The sequence below is a fragment of the Mustela lutreola genome, chromosome 14 (genome assembly GCF_030435805.1).
Source record: "Mustela lutreola isolate mMusLut2 chromosome 14, mMusLut2.pri, whole genome shotgun sequence".
NCBI lineage: Eukaryota > Metazoa > Chordata > Mammalia > Carnivora > Mustelidae > Mustela > Mustela lutreola.
The window spans coordinates 32,663,872-32,684,077 of record NC_081303.1 but is presented as its reverse complement, the minus strand read 5'-3'; the positions used below and the strand labels follow the sequence as shown (position 1 = coordinate 32,684,077).

The window sequence follows — 20,206 nt, the reverse complement described above, 5'->3', positions numbered from 1 at the left end:
TGGAATCATGGCTTCTCAGCTTCTGCTAAAGGAAGTGGTTCTGAGCTGGGCCTGGAGCAGGACTAATCATGCTCTGTGCCACCTAAGCCAACCTCCCCATAACAGTAGCCAATGGGAGAAGGTGAGGGTTATATCTTCCTATGGGATAACTTCATAGGAAAAGCTCTGAACAAAAAGGACTGCAGTCACTAGTCCCTCTGCTTGTGCCCCTATGGTGGTAGAATACGTGGAGGAAAGCAGGGAATCTGGCAGCTGCATGGACAAAGCTGGAAACATTGGAAAGCTGCAGGGATCAAAAGGGGCCATAAGTGAGGGGAGTTGATGAGTAAATGGATAGTACAAAAAAATTTTTTTTAAAGATTTTATTTATTTTTATTTGACAGAGGTCACAAGGAGGCAGAGAGGCAGGTAGAGAGAGAAGGAGGAGAAAGCAGGCTCCCTGCTGAGCAGAAAGCCTGATGTGGGGCTCGATCCCAGGACCCTGGGATCATGACCTGAGCCAAAGGCAGAGGCTTTAACCCACTGAGCCACCCAGGCGCCCCAGGATAGTACAAACATTTAAAAGTGTCACAGTGAGGGGAAGATTTACAGAATAGACTGGACAAAGTAGCTAATTCATGGCAACAGGAGCAAAGAAAACAGACACCAAAGAGCCAAACCACAGACTGCTGAGGCTGGGGGTCGACAGGATGACTTGGACCCTGCACCATCTCCTAGCTCCAGGCTCCATGAAATTCTGCTCCAGGGATTTTTTTTTTTTTTTTTTTTTTTTTTTTTTAAATCTGAAGATTCCTGTCTCCCTTAACTCCATGTGAATTTCTATAGTCAAACTCCATTACAGAGAAGGCCGGAGTGCATTTCCATTTTTTGAAACTAAAAAGCCTCAGCAGTGAATGTATCCATTTCACAGATGAAGTGGGAAGCTTCCACAAAAGTCAGTGGATTACCTGAAGGAGTAAAGCCAGGTTCTGGAGTTCATCTTCCAACCCTTAGCCTGGTGTTTCTTTGCCGCACACCCCAGTTCCCATTCTACAGGAATACGGGAGGGCAGTTAACACTCAAAACAGCTCGTCAACCAGAACGGCGGATGGATTTACAGGTACCTGTACCTAATATGCCTTGGCAAGAGTTGCAGAACCAAACCATGGTGTCAGGTAGAAAGGTTTTATAAACCAACCCTTTCTTGGCACTTGGGATAGCCCCCATTAGGCCCAGGCATGTTATCTTTCGAAACTCAGTCTGTCAGGAACACCCCAAGAGCGAGGAGGTCTTGTTGGTAGGAATCTTGCGGATTCTTTTAGGAACTGCCCACCATTTTTGTAATGGAAAGCCAAGTACACAACAATGGCTTTGGTAAGTGGGGGGATGGCCGAAAATCAGTCCTGCCTCGTGATGGATGGCTTGAATTGCTAGAAACGTTCTTCGGACTGACTCAATCATTACTCTAGTTCTAGCCTTTGTGGTAATGCAAGATATGACTAAACTCCCCCATTTCTTTCTAAAGTTCAGAAGGATCGCCCCTGATACATTAGGGCACCCTCAGCTGAACTGAGAAAATTATATAAATTGACAACAGAGATGTAAAAGTGGCCCTTATTAATGCATTCGCTTATCAACTTCTCTAATAGATTAGCTGAAGGCAAAAGGAATGGACAGAGAAAGCATCCAGCTCTCCTGTGCCCACAGACACTTAATAATTAACTGATGGTCTTGATGGCACATAGCAATGACCATGTGTAGAACTGCCCTTCCCTGCCCCCGGACGTCCCTGAGCTTTAGGAGTGCAGTGCAAACAGCTTCCAGCAACAGAACACGTGATGCATAGGTGGCTGAACTGAACTTGAGCAAGGATGTGCACGGTTGTCTACAGTCCTGGAAACACAATCCTGGAGACTCCGCAGGTATACTCCCTCGGCTTTGCACTGACTCAGCCCACGTTTCACACCCCCGGAATGGGACTTCTCTGAAGTGTCCATTCTATTTCCTGGACACTGGGACTCCACGGTAGCACCTGTGGCCTTTTTTTGTTCTCTACACTGTTTCTCCCCAAAGAAAACTATGTGTCCAGGGCTCACCTGGGGCTCCCAGAAACAAGGTACCTAGAAACACCCAAGAAGCCAGCAGCTGGGGGGGTGTCTCAGGAACCTGCAGACACTGGCCAATGGGCTCCACCCAGCCAGGAATAGTGAGGACTAGTGAGGACGGGTCTTCAGCAGCTCCCAGCCTTCAGTGATGGGCTCTAACTACACAATCCTCAGGGAGATCAACAAATGCTCAAAGATTATTTTTCCCCCACAACTGTTGAATCGGGCCTAAGAAGGCTGAACTAAGAAAGATTATCTACCAGTGGGAGTTATCACCACAAAAAACATGCATCAAACTGAAGCATTTTTGAAAGGTTACTTGCTGTAAAAAATGTATTTAACCAACCTATATGCATATAGGAAGTCTATTAACATTGCCATCTTTAATTACAGAGATGAAATATATAGATAATACATTAAAATACTATTATGCACCATTCAATTCCTTTGCATACTTTAAGAAGAAAAATGTGGATCATATGGCAAATTAGCCAAAGTACAATATGGAAATTTAAATCCACAGAGGCTGAATATCTAATGTAAAGTCAAAATAAAACCTGATCTTCTATGGAGTAAACAATTTGCTTATCCCTGAAAAATTCTTTTGACTTCTGGATTTAAATTCACACATCAATTTTCATTTGATGATTTTGCTTTCAGTTGTTCAAGAGTTTGCAAAAGAGTACCCCTGTGTACCTCAGTAGTTTTCTATGTCAATTATCTCACAAAATTCAAAATAAATCTCTTCAGCCCCATTGGAATCGTGCAGGAGGTTAAAACCCATTGTTTGACCCTCCAAGCAATAATATACAATTTCAGGAGGGAAAGAGTACCTCTTTGGAAAAAATAATTCAAAAATTTTAGGATGTGATTGAAAAATAAGAAAAGCAAAAGGTTTTTCAAAGTTTTAAATTGCCAAGTTCCCAGCCGAGGTATTGGTTTTCTGCAAGCCCACAATTTTGCTGATGGTATATTTTTAGTGGGCACAGTGTAAGAGAGAATTCCCCAATTCTCATTCATAGAGTGTTACATGGATACAGAAAAGGTTTTCCTTTGCCTTTCTGTCTCTCATTACTTACACTGTGTTTAAAACTAAGAGCAGAAAATGCAAAATATAAAAATAAACAGTGGTCCCTGCATTGAGGCAATATGGATGAGAAAAGTGTAAATACATGAGAGAAATGTAAACCCGAAGGTTTTCACAGAACCATTAATTCCCTTGACACATATTGGAAATATTTTGAATTACCAGTTAAGCTTTTAAATATACATTTTCTTAACAAGAGAGAAGAGGTTGGGTGTATTCATGTTTTGATAATCACCTTAACTTCTCTCTTTTCCAAATTATGTTATTTGGATCCAAACTGAAAACTGCATCAGTATCGATCGTTATAGTTAATGAAAAATAGCTCACTGTTATCATTTCATAACTAACAGGGTTTGGATAATAAAATTTTGTGTAAGTGCATTCTGCTGCCCAACAGCTTTACTAGTCAAAAGACTGCAAAAATCTTCTGATGTTTATAATACTCTCTTTCTAGAGGGCTTGGATGGCTGCCTACTTCACCTCCAAAGGATACGGTATAAAGGGTATCAGATAAAGTCTACCAGTCCCCGAGTCTCTTAGGAAGGAGCCTTCAGAGATTCTAGGAACGACATCCTCCAACAGGATACCCTCAGGCTCGATTTCTAAGCTGAGGGCAGACACACAACTTTAGACTTTGAAGCTGCATCTAGAAAAGAATGTGAGGGATAGGCAAGGCGCTGAGCAAGGGTGTACAGCACGGAATGAGAATGGGGCAAGGGGATGGGGCAACCCTGGGCTGAATGAGACTCAGTTGACCACACCATCTTTGACAAGGGTGGGAGGGAGTACTTCTGTCTTCACTCTACCTTGGGATTCCTGTTTTCTTACAGAAGTCAACAGCCTCCCTGAATTTTTCACTGAGATGTGGGCCTATCCATATCGAAGAGGTCAAGCCACAAACACAAGACTTGCCTACTCCTACCCTTTGCCCATGCACTTTTAACCTCTCTCCCCTCCAGCTTAATGAAAAAAATCACATAGAATAAAGTAAAATAGAGCTGCAGGAACAATTTCTTCCATTTTATTTGGAAGACAGAATGTCATTGCTGGTTTTCCATGGGTGATGGGTAGCATATGAAGGAAAGATTTCAGAGACAGGTTGAAGGCTGGCTTTTGCTCTCTTTCCATTTCAGTGCCCATGGTCCATTAATCCCTGCTCGGGAGGGCCTCAAAAAAAAAAGCATTAATAAGGTAGGGCTCCTCATAGGGGTTGTTATATTTTAAGGGCACAAACCATGTCCTCAAATCCTTTGGCATCCTTGATTGGCACATTTCTAGCTTTACCGCCACCCACCCGCCCACAAACATGTATGCGCATATACATGCACATATACACATACATGTCTTGAGAGAACTTACTAAAACACATCATTCTGGGGGCAGAACGTAGGATCCTTGCCACACCAAGATGGGACGTAGCAACTGGAACCAGCTTTAGACTGTCTTTCTGTGGATGTCACCCTAATCCTCCAGCCCCCACCGAACACACCTTCTGACCCCTTGCCCATCTTAACCACCTCTAGTCAAGTTCTCTCTTTCAGACACAATCAAACCTGATTCTTGGGATACTCTAGACACTTGTCTACACCTTAAACATTTCTTTGGGGTGATGACTCATTCCTTGAAATGGTCTAAGACCAAAAGAAACAAAACGAAGCAAAAACCATCCATGATAATGACTGCTTTCCACAATGAGATGGGGCGATGGGAATGGCTCGTGGGAAGTCCGCCATTGTGCCTTGCTTTTTAATCAGACTGTACCATAAATGTGAAGACAATGTAGCCTCTGCATCTGTCACTCCAGTCAATGACAGGATTGATTCAGTTGATCTGCCTGCTCTCACCACTCTCTGGACACTGCAAGCTACATTGAAGAAGACAAGCTTCCCTGAGAGAGGAAATGTTAGTCTATAATTAAGGATGTATGAGTAGGGCACATGCCTTATCATAAACCTCAATTAATTTGGAAATGCAAGGCAGAACAATTTCACTTCTCTGTCTGCCTTCTCACACATCTAAACACAGACTTAACCTCTATGTGCCCTTCGAGGACTCTTTTCTTGACCATATAGTTTAAATAAAGTAGCTTGTGTCTACACAGATCATCTAGCAAGCCAGTTGTTAATAGAAACACCAATGGAAGAAGAAATAGAAGACTTAGATTCTGAAATTTTTATCAGAGATTTTCCAGGGAAGAGATTCAAAGCCAAATATTCGGGTGATGGAAATTTTTATATATCTAAAATGTGCTCAATTTATCCCAATCTGATACACAAAACTAAATAGCATGTCAGGTTGGTACCAGAGGAATCAATAAGAGTTTAGACCAAGACTTAGACTGGTTTTCTGTAGTGTTTCACAAACGTGAAGCAACACACACGTGAAGCAATTCATGCCTTCCTGAATATATGGCCCATGAAATCAGTCCAGCCTCGGCCTGCTTGCTCTCAGGCTGCCCTCAAACCAAGTGATGTATTTGGTTTTACCAATATAATACTAATACATGAAAGATCTACCACAAGTGAAACAGGCACTTTCTATCTCCACTGGGGAAATTCATTCATTTCTTCCGCAACTATTATTAAGCATTAACTATCTGAATGCATTGTTCTAAGTGCTAAGAAGACATCAGTGAACAAAAAACCACCAAACAGAACCCCTGCCTGCCCTTGGAGCACTTACTTTTGAGAGAGATTCTACAATACAAGTCCCTAGAATTTTAGAAAGAGCCTGCTCATTTTCTTGAAGCCTCAAATTTCTCAGTAGGAGAAGGAATGCCGACAATGACATTCTGAGCTAGGCTGCAGAGAAGAGCAAGCATGTATTGACGTGCCCTTCATTGTAAGAGGTAAGGAAGCCAAATGCTGACTTTCTCCCTCCTGGGAAAAGAGAGAAGAGGGACTGGTAGCAGCAAGGAGCCTGGCAATTCAGTCATTCCACAGGCACGGATGGAGCAACTATTATAAGATATTCTGCTTTACTAGTTGAATAACCCCTTTCTTTTTTTTTTTTTTTTTAAGATTTTATTTATTTATTTGACAGAAAAAGACATAGCAAGAGGAAAACAGAAGCAGGGGAAGTGGGAGAGGGAGAAGCAGGCTTTCCACCGAGCAGGGAGCCCCATGCAGGACTCAATCCCACAACCTTGGGATCATGACCTGAGCCAAAGGCAGATGCTTAACGACTGAGCCACCCAGGCACCCCTGAATAACCCCTTTCTAAGACAACCCAGTGCCCGCACCGGATACTGTCTCTCATCTGTAAAAGTCACTCCATATCTAGGCACGTTAGCAAGGCGAACGGTTGGGCAATGGCGGTACAGAAACAATCACAACTTTGACTTCACCACAGGTGGAGACAGTTCCCACAAATAGGACATTTACTTATTCACAGGAGGAATGACCATGGTGCAGTGGGTTTTCTAGAACTTTGTCTATGGCACCAAATCCCTTTGTGTCAGGATAACATCAGCTATGACCCAAGAGGCTAAAGCCATGGTGCTCTTACCATGACGGAGATGTGAAGGATCCTCAGCTCTTCTTCTGCTGACTCATGCTGGGGTTCTTCTGTTGGGTCTTGTCCAGGGAGACTGGGAGCACCATCTTGGTGATGAATGTGAAAAAGCAAAGTGCCGTTCTCCAGCCATTGCTGTCTCCAGCGCACCAGAGGGATGTCCTCTGTGTTCCCTGAGATCTCTAGGGGACAAACACCAAAGGCATGGGTCAGAAATCTGACTTGACCAACCTGAATCTTATTCCTCCTCCTCATCATCAATGGTACCAATTAGCCAGCATCAGTTAAAGACAACAAAGGGCTCCGGCTTGAGTTAAGTCAGGTTTACTGCTACCCCAAATCTCCAGGAAGGGAAGGAGCCCTGAGAAAAAACAGAATGCTCCCCCATAGGTCTTTGCACCATAATTTAGTGAGCTGGGCTCTCACCCATTGAGAAAAATACCAAGGTGAAAATTCAAGTTCTTCCCCGTATTTCTGGGATCAATAGCATACTTTACCCAGCACAGTTTGAATCTCTTGATAAACCCCTGAGGTAAATACAAGGTTGTTTGCCTCTTGTAAATTTGAAAATCTGAGTTCCCTAGCAATTATTCCTAGACACCAGTGACTCTACCAAGGAGAGAGTTGGTAATTACTGTGCAGAGAACTGGCACGTCTGGAACAGTCCTGAGAGGTTACCTCAGAGCCACTCGGACTCACAGGATATTTCTAAAACCACAATCATTTGCAGCATAGCCCACTGGTGGTGTGGGATACGTGCTATGTCCGGTAATGTTTTAATTCCCTTTAATTTTTCTCTCATCTTTGCAGAGGAGAGGTTGCGCACGTGGAGAAGGTGGTGAAGAAGCGAGGCCTCGTCGCGGACGGAAGCGCTTACCCGCTCTCAGGGCTCTACATCGAGGCAGCAGATGAACGTCAAAGATGAGTAACAAAACACCAAAACCCTACTAGGCGCACCACACTGTAGGTGCTAAGCTACGGTTACAGAAGTACGCCAAGATTACAGGTCAATCTAGCTAATATTCCCAAACAATATCGTATGGAAGCTTTGAGACATCCCACAGTAGAGAGACCTGATTAACCTAGCCTTTCCTAAACTTCATTTGGCTTCCAAATCCCTTCTCCCTTAACAACTGTGACCACCCAGGGGAACGGATATTCTGCTGAGCACACGTTGGCAATGCATGGCTTTATAAAACTTCATTTTTTAAAAGGCATGGCTTCTTCTCTTAAAATTTATCACCTTTTACCAAAAAAAAATAATATTCCATAGGCATAAAAAAGATTTAATAAGACACATTTAGAATAGTATTCTCATCAAGTACCACACCATAAAGAGGGAAGCAATTTTAAATATTTATGGAGTTTATAAATATCTTTCACTATTTGTAGGAGGGCACAAATGATGTGCTTTATTTATTTACTTATATATTTATTCATTAATTTACTTACCAGATACCCACTGGGCATGTATTATGCACCAGGCACTGTTCTAGGCACTGTAATACTAATCTAATATTAATCTAAATTAGTATTAGTACTAATACCAATCTAAATGAGTCCCTCAACTCATTCAGAGCAACCAACTCTGAACGAATGCGAACGTGGCAGGTGTTACACCGTGTGCATTAATGACATCATGTGGAAGCGCAGAGGGAGAGAGTAGGCTTGCCTGGGTTGAGGGTGGAAGAGGGGGAGAAAAGTAACCTTTCAGAAGAAGATACTGGCATTGGACCTTGAAGGTTGAGTGGACTTCCTTTTAACAGGTAGAGAAGGGGGAAGAGGACATTCAGACACTGATGGGATAATTAGAGGGAGGAGGAAGAAAAAGAGTACTGTCTGGTCCTCTCAGGGTAGGTTAGTGAGGAGAATTCATACAAGCCACAGGTCACTCGCCTGTCCCTGGAAGACAGAGATGGTATTTCCCCCCTCCTCCTAACAACCCCAGACCAGGGAGAAGAGTAAAAGAGCGTGTGAGGGACAATGACGAGACAGCACAAACAAGATGATCAGGGCTCCCCTCCATCCTCAGCCCCTTGCCCCATCGCCTGGAACACTCCATCGTCCCATCAGGACGGTAGGCTGCCCACGCTCTGGGAAGTGACCAGCACAAGCAGCCAGGAGGCTGCAGTGGGCAGAGGGTGTGACAACAGAGGCTCACCTGCATCCGGGTCTTGGTTTTCCATGGGCACAGCTCTGTTTGTTGAGTGAGGCAGTGAGTGACACAAGCCTCCCGAGTTCACTGCAGCTCTAAGGAGGTCTTCCAGACTTCCAGGTGAAGAAAGACACTGGCGCGTGCCTCTGGGCAGTAGCCCTGCGACACATCACTGAAGCGCCCCCCCCCCCCCCCCGCCATCACAAGCCCCTCCCGACCAGCAGTCAAGCCTTCACCTCACAACACCCAGGCAATTCCTCCTGAGAAACACACCCCTTCTCCACCTACCGCCACTATGATAGGAACCAAACAGTCTCCTCACCACGGACAACAATCACGACCATTAACAGCTGCTAACAGAGCACCTATTGCCATCATGAAATCACCCAGAGCAACACATACGCAGACCTTACCCACACCTGCTCTTAGCCAGCCCGGGATTAATTCCACATACGTTGCGTGCCACTTCCACCCTTTCTGTAACTCTTCAGAAGGAATCTGGTACCTCACAACTCTAAAGTTCTTAAGCCGATTTTTTTTAATTTCCCAGGAGACCCTCATCAGAAAGGTGAGGCTCATTCTCTCCATTTTAACTGTGGAAGCAAGGACAGGTAAACACCCAGACCAAGGTCATGCCAGCCTAAATCAAAACAGGGAATAAAACTCACCAGAGTTTTATTCTGTGCCCAACACACACAGGATGACATGACCTTTGCACAAGCACAGAGAAGAGAAAGCACTTGAGGACAAAGTCCATGTGGTCTTCTAGGAGTTTTCGTGCTGCGATATTTTAATTTGTCGTGCAAAGTCTTAGTATTCCATGACTTCTTTTTAAATTGAGATTGAATTCACATACCATAAAATTCACCCTTTCAAAGTATATTATATGTATATTCACAAGGTTTTGCAACCGTCACCACTCCAATTCCAGAACATCTTCACAGCCCAAAGAGAAACCCATGCCTATCAGCAGTCCAAGCCAATTTCTGAGGAGGAAGGCATTCTGCTTTGGAGTCCTAGGAGCGATGGTACCAAGGAAAGAACAGGTATGGTGGGGTTATTGAAAAATGCTCCCAGGGGAGGTGAGCTGAGAGCACAGAATCTCTGACCTAGGCTTTCAGGCCAACCCTTTGAATCTCTTTGTGAATTATTCATGCCCATCCCCACGGACAGTGATATCCTGGTTCAGCCTAGACCAGACTCATTGTAGAAGATAAAGGGCAAAGGAAGTAAGGCACCAGGCCTGCCCATGAGGGCACCTGTCATTTTTAAAACTCAAGATAATTACAGAATGATAGCTTCCTCCTTGGCTTTTTTCCTTGTCCTGGCAGGATTTGAAACGGGAGGGCTAAAACACGAAACCAGGAACTTATTTACATATGTAATACTTGCCCTAGGTCAGCCAATGAAAAACCCAGGGTACAGTAAATATTTTGTGAATTTCATCACCAATGGGGCTGAGATCAGAGCTTGAAACAAAAGTGTAATCATGTTGGTCTGGATATTAGCAGAGTATCTCAAGAAGAAAGTCAGAAATTGCTCTACCAATGGAAGCCTTCCCTGAGATTCCCAAGAAGCACAGATGAGAAGTGACAGTTATTCTAGTACGAGGCATCCTGAGGGCAACGGAAGATGCTCAGACAGAACATTTGCCACAGTGTGCTCATAAAACAACTGCCAACAGAATCCTTCCCAGCCATGTCAAGATACCATGGGTGGGATAGGCACCACGGCCACCATCACACTGTGGGACTGAGATCTCTAGGAAGGGGAGGCTCTCCTTACTTTCAGCATGTCCATTCTTCCCCTACACAAGCTTCACATCTCTCAGCACCTCCCAAAATTCTGGACCTGCTTGGAACACACAGGAACCAGGATGCCATTTATTCTTATATGTAATGAAGAATTTTGGAGCACACTCTAATGGTGACATTCAGCACACTGTGCTATGTGATCCCTATTCCCAAGGAGCCTTTAATGGAGTAAGAGACTGAAGACATGGCCATGACTAATTACTGGGAAGAGTAACAACAGTGCTGAGTGACGGGGTGGCACCCAGCTAGACAGAAACCCATGCAAAGGCACAGAATGGGAAGAGATGCTGCAGGCCAACTCCAGATGAAGAGAACGATGTGTACAAAGAATCAGGATGATGCCTCCTGGTAGAAGGGTGGTGTTTGTTCGGAGGAGTCATGGCTAGAGATGTACACTGATGTCAAATGTGAAAGGTATAAATGCCAGTTTAAGAAGTTCTAAGCTAACGGCAAGTCACCATGGTTTTAATAAGCAGAGAAGTGAATGAGGCCACGATTTAGAAAGATCAAGAAGATCCAGAAAGAAAGTAGCAGACCAACTGGACTCAATCCCAATCTCTGGGTAATCCTGATCCTATATTCTGCAGGGACCAAAACACGGAGCTGGAATTCAAGAGACCTGGCCTGGACTAACCTGGAACGAGCTGCCTAGCTTTGGATGTTCTCATCTGTGTAAGAGGAAGCTGGATAGAAGAATTTCAGGACCCTTCTGTAACTTGACATTCCATGATTCTAAGTCCATAACAGTATGCTCCACATGAAAGATGAAAGATGAAAGATGATCATTTCAATGTGCCAAACAATGTCCAATCTTTTTTTCAGGTTGAACCCACACTCCACCTTCCCTTTCCCTCTGAACACAGAGCAGACAGGTTTGGGATATCTCTTCAGAGCCTCTAGGAGTCAGACCCACTTTCTGACTGGACCTCAGGCTGGTAAGAAGAGTTCTCATTCTGGTGCAGATATGTGGTTTCTAAGGAAGAAATGTTAAAGCTTCTGTGTGTAACAGGGAAGCAGGAAGATGGAACCTGGAGCAGAGACATACTAGAGAATAATCTGGATGGGAAAAGGTCCAGAGGAGAGTGCGATAAAATCACTTTTAAATTAGTCTTAGTCATTGTTCCTATTTTTTTTTAAGATATATTTATTTTAGAGAGAGAGAGCGCACATATGTACATGCTGGGGAGCGGGGGCAGAGGAAGAGAGAGAGAGAATCTGAAGCAGACTCCCCGCTGACCATGGAGCCTGATACAGGTCTCAATCCAAGAACACTGAGATCATGACCTGAGGTGAAATCAAGAGTCAGACACCTAACTGACTGAGCCACCCAGGCACCCCCTTAGTCATTTTTCTATATTAGTTTGAGTCCTGTGAACTTGTAATACTGTCTCTTTGTGGGGTTAGCTTAGGATACCCAAATCTTGCTACAGAAGTTCCTTTTCCAGACACAACCACTTCCTCAACCCATCCAAGTGCCCTGCCCCCTTTTAGGTCCCCTCATGCTGGGCATCCCTGAACTAAGCTGCTGAGACAACACAGTCTGTTAGCATTAGAATTTCCCCCAAAGACAACTTCATTGAACACCAGATCCATGGTGCCCTCTTTCAAAGAATCTGGCAGGCGCCTGGGTGGCTCAGTGGGTTAAGGCCTCTGCCTTCAGCTCAGGGATAGAGCCCCGCATCTGGCTCTCTGCTCAGCAGGGAGCCTGCTTCCCTTCCTCTCTGTATCTGCCTGCCTCTCTGCCTACTTGTGATCTCTGTCAAATAAATAAATAAAATATTTTTAAAAATTAAAAAAAAAAGAATCTGGCAATTTCAAGTCAAATGTGGATTTGAAATGGAGATGTTCTCAAAGATCCCTTCAGTCACTGAGAAACTTAGAGTGGCTTTGAGCAGCCCTGGCTTTCTGGGCCCCTTTTAAACACCCCTGACAAGGCTGGGTTTCAGGCTGAACCCAGCTAAGTAGTAACGAGGTTGGTCAAGTGGGAAGGTCAGGCTGGAAGAAAGCATTAACTTGTCAATTCTTAGCTTCCTTGTTGAGACACTGGCTGAACTGACCCTGCAGTCCTTCAAGGCTGAGGGTGACTCCCCTGATGGCCATGACTGACTACCAGAATTTTCAAACTTGGTGTTCATCTTAGAAACTTGTCCTCCAAACCCAAACTCCTACAGCTTCTGAGAAGGTTCCCCAGAGCAGAGTTAGGAAAGAACTCGGTCAGTTGGAAGACAAACAAAATGCACTACCATGAAACTCCCTGCTGTTAAGGGACTGGAGGGGAGGGGCATCTATGCGTTATCAGTTTTGCTTGGTTGTTTTTCAGTTCTGTTAAGTGTGATATTGTGAATAGCTCCATATTCTTTATGAAAAAGTTCCAAGGGAAAGGGACCAACTCTACAAGTGGAATCTAGCCTTCCCTCCACCTGTGCTATGTGAGGGGCCATTCTGAGTTTCCCTATGGGATGAAGCTTATAAATTCAGGACTTCAGCAGGGATAAACTAATCATTCCAAACAAAAATATCAAATGGGTCTTGTCCACCAGTGACTATCATGAAGATAACCAAAGGTAATCCCATGATATAATTACCCCTTTCCTTCCATTCTTTTTCACTTTCCTTCCCACACTACCCCCCACCTGCCCAATTTCAAAGTTTGAAAGATATTGATGGTAGGTGTAGTTTTCCACATGGTTTCATTATGGTCTTCCAACTGAAACTATTAACAGTGGCATTAACTTTCAACACCTTTGTAAGAAAATAACCTGCTTAAGTCAGGGGTTAATAACAGTAGAGGATCACTAATTATCCTGCGAATGTTTACCCTGGTATCAAACGTGACCCAAGTCTTTAATGTCTCTGGAACGGCAGCCTCCAAAGACCCCAACTTGTTCCATAACATAATGACAGCAGCACATTAGTGTCCTGGCCATCTGTGAAGAAAGATAAGGGACAGATGAAGAGCAGACAAAGGAGAAGAATGCAGAGGACAGACAAAGTCAAGAAGAGTAAGAAAAGGAAACTAGCCAGAGAAGCGATGTCCCTGGGGCTGAGTTGGCTGGGCGTCCACACCTCTCGCCACGGGGACCATCTGGAATGGAGTTCTGAAATGATACAATCCCACAGCCCAGAGTGAGAAACACATAAAATAAGGTCCCCTGCTGGGTCTGAATTCAACCAGCACAGATGCCAAAAACATCGATTGCTTGCCTGAAGTCCCTGCCTATGGAGGCCTGGCTCAGCGAACAACAAAATGGGAGACAACATAGCCAGGAAATTCTTTTGTCAAGATGTTCAAAGTCCGACTGGGAATGGGACTCTCATTGTGCTTTCTCTGTTCAATTTGCGGTCTGCCATGGGGCTGTTTCTTATCATCTCATGGTTTGAGCCATGTCCACAGCACTACACAAGCAAACACTTTATAGCAGATTGGCTTAAAATTTTGAGAATCTCTTTTCCAAGTAACTGGAACCTTCTTGACTTGCAGATTTGGAAGAGAAATTTCCACTTATGACCAGGAGATGGATAACTGAATTTCTATTTCCCCTGCTTGGTGACATTTACTCTCAAAAAACAAGAGCGCCTCAAAGCATTAATGATCCAGTGATGAGAAACGGCACGGCAGGCTGAAGAGAGCACTGGATGGGGGAGCTGGGAGAATAAAGCTGCTACAACCTCCCTGAAGCTCACTTATCTTGACCTCAAATGATGGAAACAAAAGGTCTCCAATGACTTCCTACCTGTGACCATGGTGTTCTATAACCCAAAACCACACATGGCACTTGGTTTTAGTTAATACCCCAAATCAGGTGCAGACTTTTTATGTATTTCTGCATGCCAACTGGGTATGGCTCTGTAGAAGTCTTTCAAATCAGACTTTCCTCTTGGAGTCTGGGATGCTTCTAGCTCAATCCAGCCTGTCAACTTATAAAGTTAAGTGTTGGCAGTATAGAGTGACCTCAGGGAACTCAAGTCAGTGGTCCCTGATAAGAAAGAACCATCCACATATAGATGCCTCCAAATGGTTTCCGACGAGTTATCTACCTTTTATGTTGATGTGGTCCACGGTAGTCTCAGTAAGAAAACATCACCGGATCCCTCTCGGCAGCCCTGCCTTATATGGTGACCCTTTAAACATCAGAAATGCTCACTTCCTTTAAGGCTAGGCACCCACTCCACTTCTCTTTTTCCAGAAAAGGTTTAAAATGGTCTGAAAGGAACCAACACAGAAAGCAAGAGTGATGAGAGAAAGAAATAAGGACGTTTTCAGTCCATGGTATGTTGTCTTTGGAGCCGAGGGGGGCAGAGGATGCAAAAAATAACAGAAGGTAGATTTTTTATAAAATCAGACGTGATGGAAAGCAGCAAAGCTTTCTATGGATGCTGCTGGAAGTAGGTCACTCTCTGCTACTCTGCTGGCGTGAATAGCAATCGAGCAACAACATGAACATTCTATTTACCTAGCCATGGAGATGAAAACATTCCTGTGGCGGAAAAATGCAGCCAAAAGGTTCTGACACAACTAGAGAGATGAGGAGGCATTCAAATGGCTTATGATTTCATCCAAAATGGTTTGCTTGTTCCTACTACAGTGTTTCTCTGGATCTTTTCAAACCTCTGCAAAGAGTTTATCCACATGATACTCATTAAAGTCTCATTTGAAAGGGGGAAATAAAAAAGCCCAAAGCTCTTTGAAAAAGGCAGGGTTATCTGAGCCGCAGATGTACTGGTAAGAAAAATTTTAAATATATCCAGACTCTATTCTCCACTGCCACCTGACTGACCTTTGTAAATTGAGATAACGGCAAGCATTTAACAAAATCTGACATCAAGTAAGATGTGTAATAATATTTAAACTCTGTAATGTTAAAATATGTATTTACGGATCATTTCATACATTGTAATGAGAACAAGTCATTTTGAAGCCTGTGGTTTCATGATTGGAATTCTGATTTGAGCTTTGCAAGTCCTTGGGGGCCATGTGCCCGCAGTGTGGCACTGGAAGCAATACGGACGCCCGGGTTTTGGAGAGCCAGGGACCTAGACGGATGCGGGCTGATTGCAAGGATACGGATTCTCAGAGCCATTGAGAGCTCTACTCCTTCTGAATCCTCTCTCTTGTACTTTTAGTCCTTCATTAACAAAGAGTTTAGCATTTGCTTTAATTCTGATCCCAAACTATGTCAATGAGGTCCCCTCTATGGCTCTCACCCTATGAAAGGGATGGGAAGGGAAAATGACAATGATAAAAGATCACCTGGAAATGACTTCAAAAGGAGGAAAACCCACTGCTTGTCCTCAACAATCTCGATTCATCTCATTTCTAATTAGTGCTCATCCACTTGTGTTTCTGTTCTTATCACCTGTGATTCAGCCCAACGAGTAATGATGTACCTATTATGCACTAGCTCTGCTAAGAAGCCCTTTCAACATCCAGGAGCTACCTTAATCCTCAATGACCCTTTAATGGGGGTATTTATAGGACCATTTTATAGATGAGGAATTCCAGAAAAGCCAGCCTATTTAACCAAGTTCACTCAGTTAGAAAATACGAATTAGGGAGGAAAATTCCTAGACCCCTTGGCTTCAAGGCTACTGTTCCTCTCTACTATTTCCATTCTCACTCTCTCATTTTGCAAATCTCAACCCCAGGGTACTGTAAGTACAGTGCTTATCAGTATCTGACATCTGATGCATACTAGTCAACATCAACGTCTTCACTGTCCTTCTTAATACTGTGCTGTTGTCATTATTGGAATCACTCACATAAATTCCAGAATGGACTAATAATCCTTGACAGAGTTAAGCAAATGGTACTTTTAAATGACTCCAACTGCTTAAGAGTTTTTATAAATCCGGGAACCCCAAGTCCAGGAATCAGCTCAGGTCTGTAAGGAACCTGGGCCAAGTCATTTGTGGACATTTCTGCAATGCATGCTAGCAAATGGAACACTCTGTAGATATCTCTCATGAAACCCCCACTCACAGACCTCTGCATTAAGATCCGGCTATGGAGATTCTTGCAGAGGGAGACTGCGCTACTCCGACCCATTCAAGGCCAGCACGCAAGGCCAACTCTAGCAAGCTTGCTATCAGACACATGGCAAGATATTCCTGAAATCACACAGGCAGGTGTCCCCAGAGGTATGGGGGAGTGGTAACTGTGGTCAAGGAAGCTGGAATGACCAAATGGAGGTAGTGCTGAACTAACATGGTAGGGGTGCCTGGGGAGCTCAATGGGTTCAACGCCTGACCCTTGAGTTTGGCTCAGGTCATGTGCAGAGTCTGCTTGGGACTCTTGGGAGAGAGTCTGTTCTCTCCATCTACCTCTGCTCCTCTTCTCTCTCTCTCTCTCTCTCTCTCAAATAAAATCTTAAAACAAACAACTAACGGTAGTAAATGGAATCTTCTTCTCGTCCGTATAGACTCATCAGTATAGTGTTTGTTATCATAAATGCCAAGAGATATTACAACTTAAGTGGAACTTTCCATTCTTATCTTCACCCTGGGAGGACAAAGCTTTCTAGCCCATTCCTACAGACCTGTGAGCTCACCTTGCTGACCATGAGCATTGCCTTCTTGCAAATACATGGTCAGGCAGACCAAGCATCTCTCTAGGATCTTCTCCATAAACCATCTCCTCCTTCAGAAGAGGGGCGAGGTCAAGTGACTTCCAAAGGCTCTTCTCACTCTAAGATTCGCTGATTTTATTTTTCGTCTTCCTATGATCTACAGTTGCCATACTGAACTGAACCTTAGGTTCCTACAGAATGAAGATGAAAAATGGTAATAATCTTCCGTATCTCTGCTGCGTAATCCAGCCCAAGAGAAGAAAGTGGGAAGGAATTCTACAAAGAATTCGAAGACTCAAGCATGTGAAAAATTCCTTATTAAAATCACTGTGTTACAATGTGCAAAGCCTTTTCTTATAAGGCCCCCTCCCTTTTCATTCATCAATCCTATGTGGTGGGTTTTACAGAAATAGAATCAGAAGGCCAAAGAAGGTGAGCGACGATCGCAAGGGTTAGAGCTAATGAGACAGAGATAACAGGGCTCAAATCCAGCCTTCTGACTCTGAGCTCAGTGCTCTTTCTACCAAACAGTATTGTCTACCAGAGCAATGTTTATTTATATATACTGAGAAATCATGAACCACTGTGCTTGTATTTCAGCTTAATGAATTAGATATACGGAAGATATACATCAATAGTAAACACTGTCAGGAGTTTGAAGAGTTTGGGCTCATAGACCGGGAACAAAATTGAGTTATTATCCAATTCTCACTAGTGTACAAATCACGCAGCAATCTGATGTGATTTCCCTGTGACAGACTCCCTTGGAGGATCAGACCTGCTTTTTTCTCTCTTCCAGTTATGGGTCTAAAGACTCCCTTGACACTGCCTTAAGCCCATTTCTGCAGGCTAATTTGTGTAAGTGTTCATTACGATAGGGGTCAAGATGACCTCTAAATGACCTGACAGACAGATCTCCCCAAGGAACTGTGGATCTAGCCATCTAGTCCCCAGTGATAGTAATTTTGAAGGAATACCAGGTCCTTGAAGGCTTTAACATGTTGCTGCTTAAACGGGAAAAACAGGCATTGACAGGACCAGTTGCTAACAGCTTTCCATTTCTCTTCCCCACCTTCTTCATTATAGCCCCTTTAATTCTAGAGCCCTCCCCTCCTCTGCAGGCCCTCTACATGAAACACACATTAAAGGACTGAGAGTGAAAAAAAAAGGAGTCAAGCATTCTTCACGAAGGACTTGTTTTTGAAAATAGGTGAAGTCTGTCCACCATTTTGCATTCATCTGAGGCACGAATCCTTATGCCTACTTTGTTCTTCTGCCCCTTTCTGGTGCTGGTGAGTGCTCTGTGGAGCGTGCCCGAATCTCTGTGCTTTTATCATCATATATACTTCATGGCACCAAGCTCTCCATGAGCCTAGTATTTATAAAGGGCTAGATGATACAAAGATCAAGCTGAATCTGCCAAAAATGAAGTAGGACAATTGAAAATTACTATTTTTCACAATAACTAATATTGAGCTAAACACATCCGCGCTCCTTAAGCTGCTCGACAGCTTGTAAGGTAGGTACTATTATTATCCCAGGATTGGGAGGTGAGGCACGGAGAGGATAGGAAACTGGTCACATGACTGTGATACTAGGACTCCAGAAAAGGAACTCTCTCTTCCTGAAGCCTCCCACTGTCCACTCAGCAATGATAAGTGACAGATCCCGTGAGGGATCATTAGCACCCAAGTTAGCACTTCGCCTCTTGCCACCAGTGACGGAGGAAGGGACTGAGATGGGATTGGTCAGGCAGAATCCTTGGTATCATCTGCCATGAGAATGGCATGAGAATGGACCTGATGGCAGGAACTGGACCTGATAATCTATGCATATACTCTCCTCTTTTGACTTGATCAAGTCAAGAATAGGAAAATACAAACTTCAGCCCCCAAACACACACGGTCTCAGAACCCAATTCAGAATAATGGCTAATGCTTATGAAGCATCAGGCATTGCCTAAGGGTTTTTGATTATGTTGACTCACTGCATCCTCACAGTTACTGCATGAGGTAGAGAACAGCTCTTAGAGGAGGCTAGAAGTCAGAAAGGTAGAATAGTTTGCCTAGCGTCATGCACTTAGCAAGTGGAGGAGACTGGATTCAAACAAGATGTCTAGCTCCACAGTCTTCATTCTGAACCACTCTACACTTCTCTACCTCTTCCCTGTGGGGATACTAGTATATACTCTAGTATAAGACTAATTTCTAATTCACCTATTTGTTCACTATGTCTTCCTTACCCCTTTTCTCCTGACTTTCTGCCACAACCGTGTCACTATTCTTATGTTTTAGCCAGCATGATATTCCTTCCGGAATTTCATTTTTAATTTTCAGCATTGTTCCACCCATATTTCCATGGCAAGATGACCTCCCGTGGTTAGTTTTCCTTCTTTGCTGGTCCGGGCATACCATATTAGTACCAAAGACCAGAAATTAACAGATGGAGGTGGCACTGACATTTCCATTCCCTACTTAGTAGCACTGATCCATTAATTAAAGGCTGTAACGTTTTTAAACTATATTAGTTGGGCTTTGCATAATGAAAAATAAAATTGCTGGGTTTTCTGCTTCTTGTTCTAAAAGAATACAGCTATAAATTTCATAATCAAACCATTAGATTGAGAACACAAGTGATGGTAGCTGGAATGAGTGGGACATAAGACTTAGGTCGGGACATAAAAACCGGAACTTAAGGACACCTGATAGTTTTATCCAGTCTTCATTCTGTGGCCAAAAAGGCACAGAACAGGAAGGTAATTTTATGTCAAGAGGCTCATGTCCTCTTGGACATTGGTCTTAAAACAAAGGTCAGTATAGGGAAGCCTTCCTGGATTGGTCAATAGAACAAAAGACCCTTGATCTCGGAGCTGTAAATTCAAGCACCACACTGGTGTAGTGATTGCTCAAAAATAAAATCTTTAAAAAAAAAGAAAAAAAAAGAAAAGAAAAAACTAAGATCAACCTCAGCTTCATAGTGACTTTTTG

At 43.6% G+C, this 20,206-nt stretch overlaps 1 protein-coding gene across 2 annotated transcripts in view; it reads right to left on the bottom strand.

Annotated features, from left to right (window-relative positions):
* ASTN1 (astrotactin 1) overlaps positions 1-20,206 on the bottom strand; it is a 323,486-nt gene that overhangs the window by 201,319 nt on the left and 101,961 nt on the right. For both annotated transcript variants that reach the window (XM_059146192.1, XM_059146193.1), the window contains exon 2: positions 6,679-6,866. In XM_059146192.1, coding sequence (XP_059002175.1) covers positions 6,679-6,866 — 188 coding nt within the window. The remainder of the gene's footprint in view (positions 1-6,678; positions 6,867-20,206) is intronic.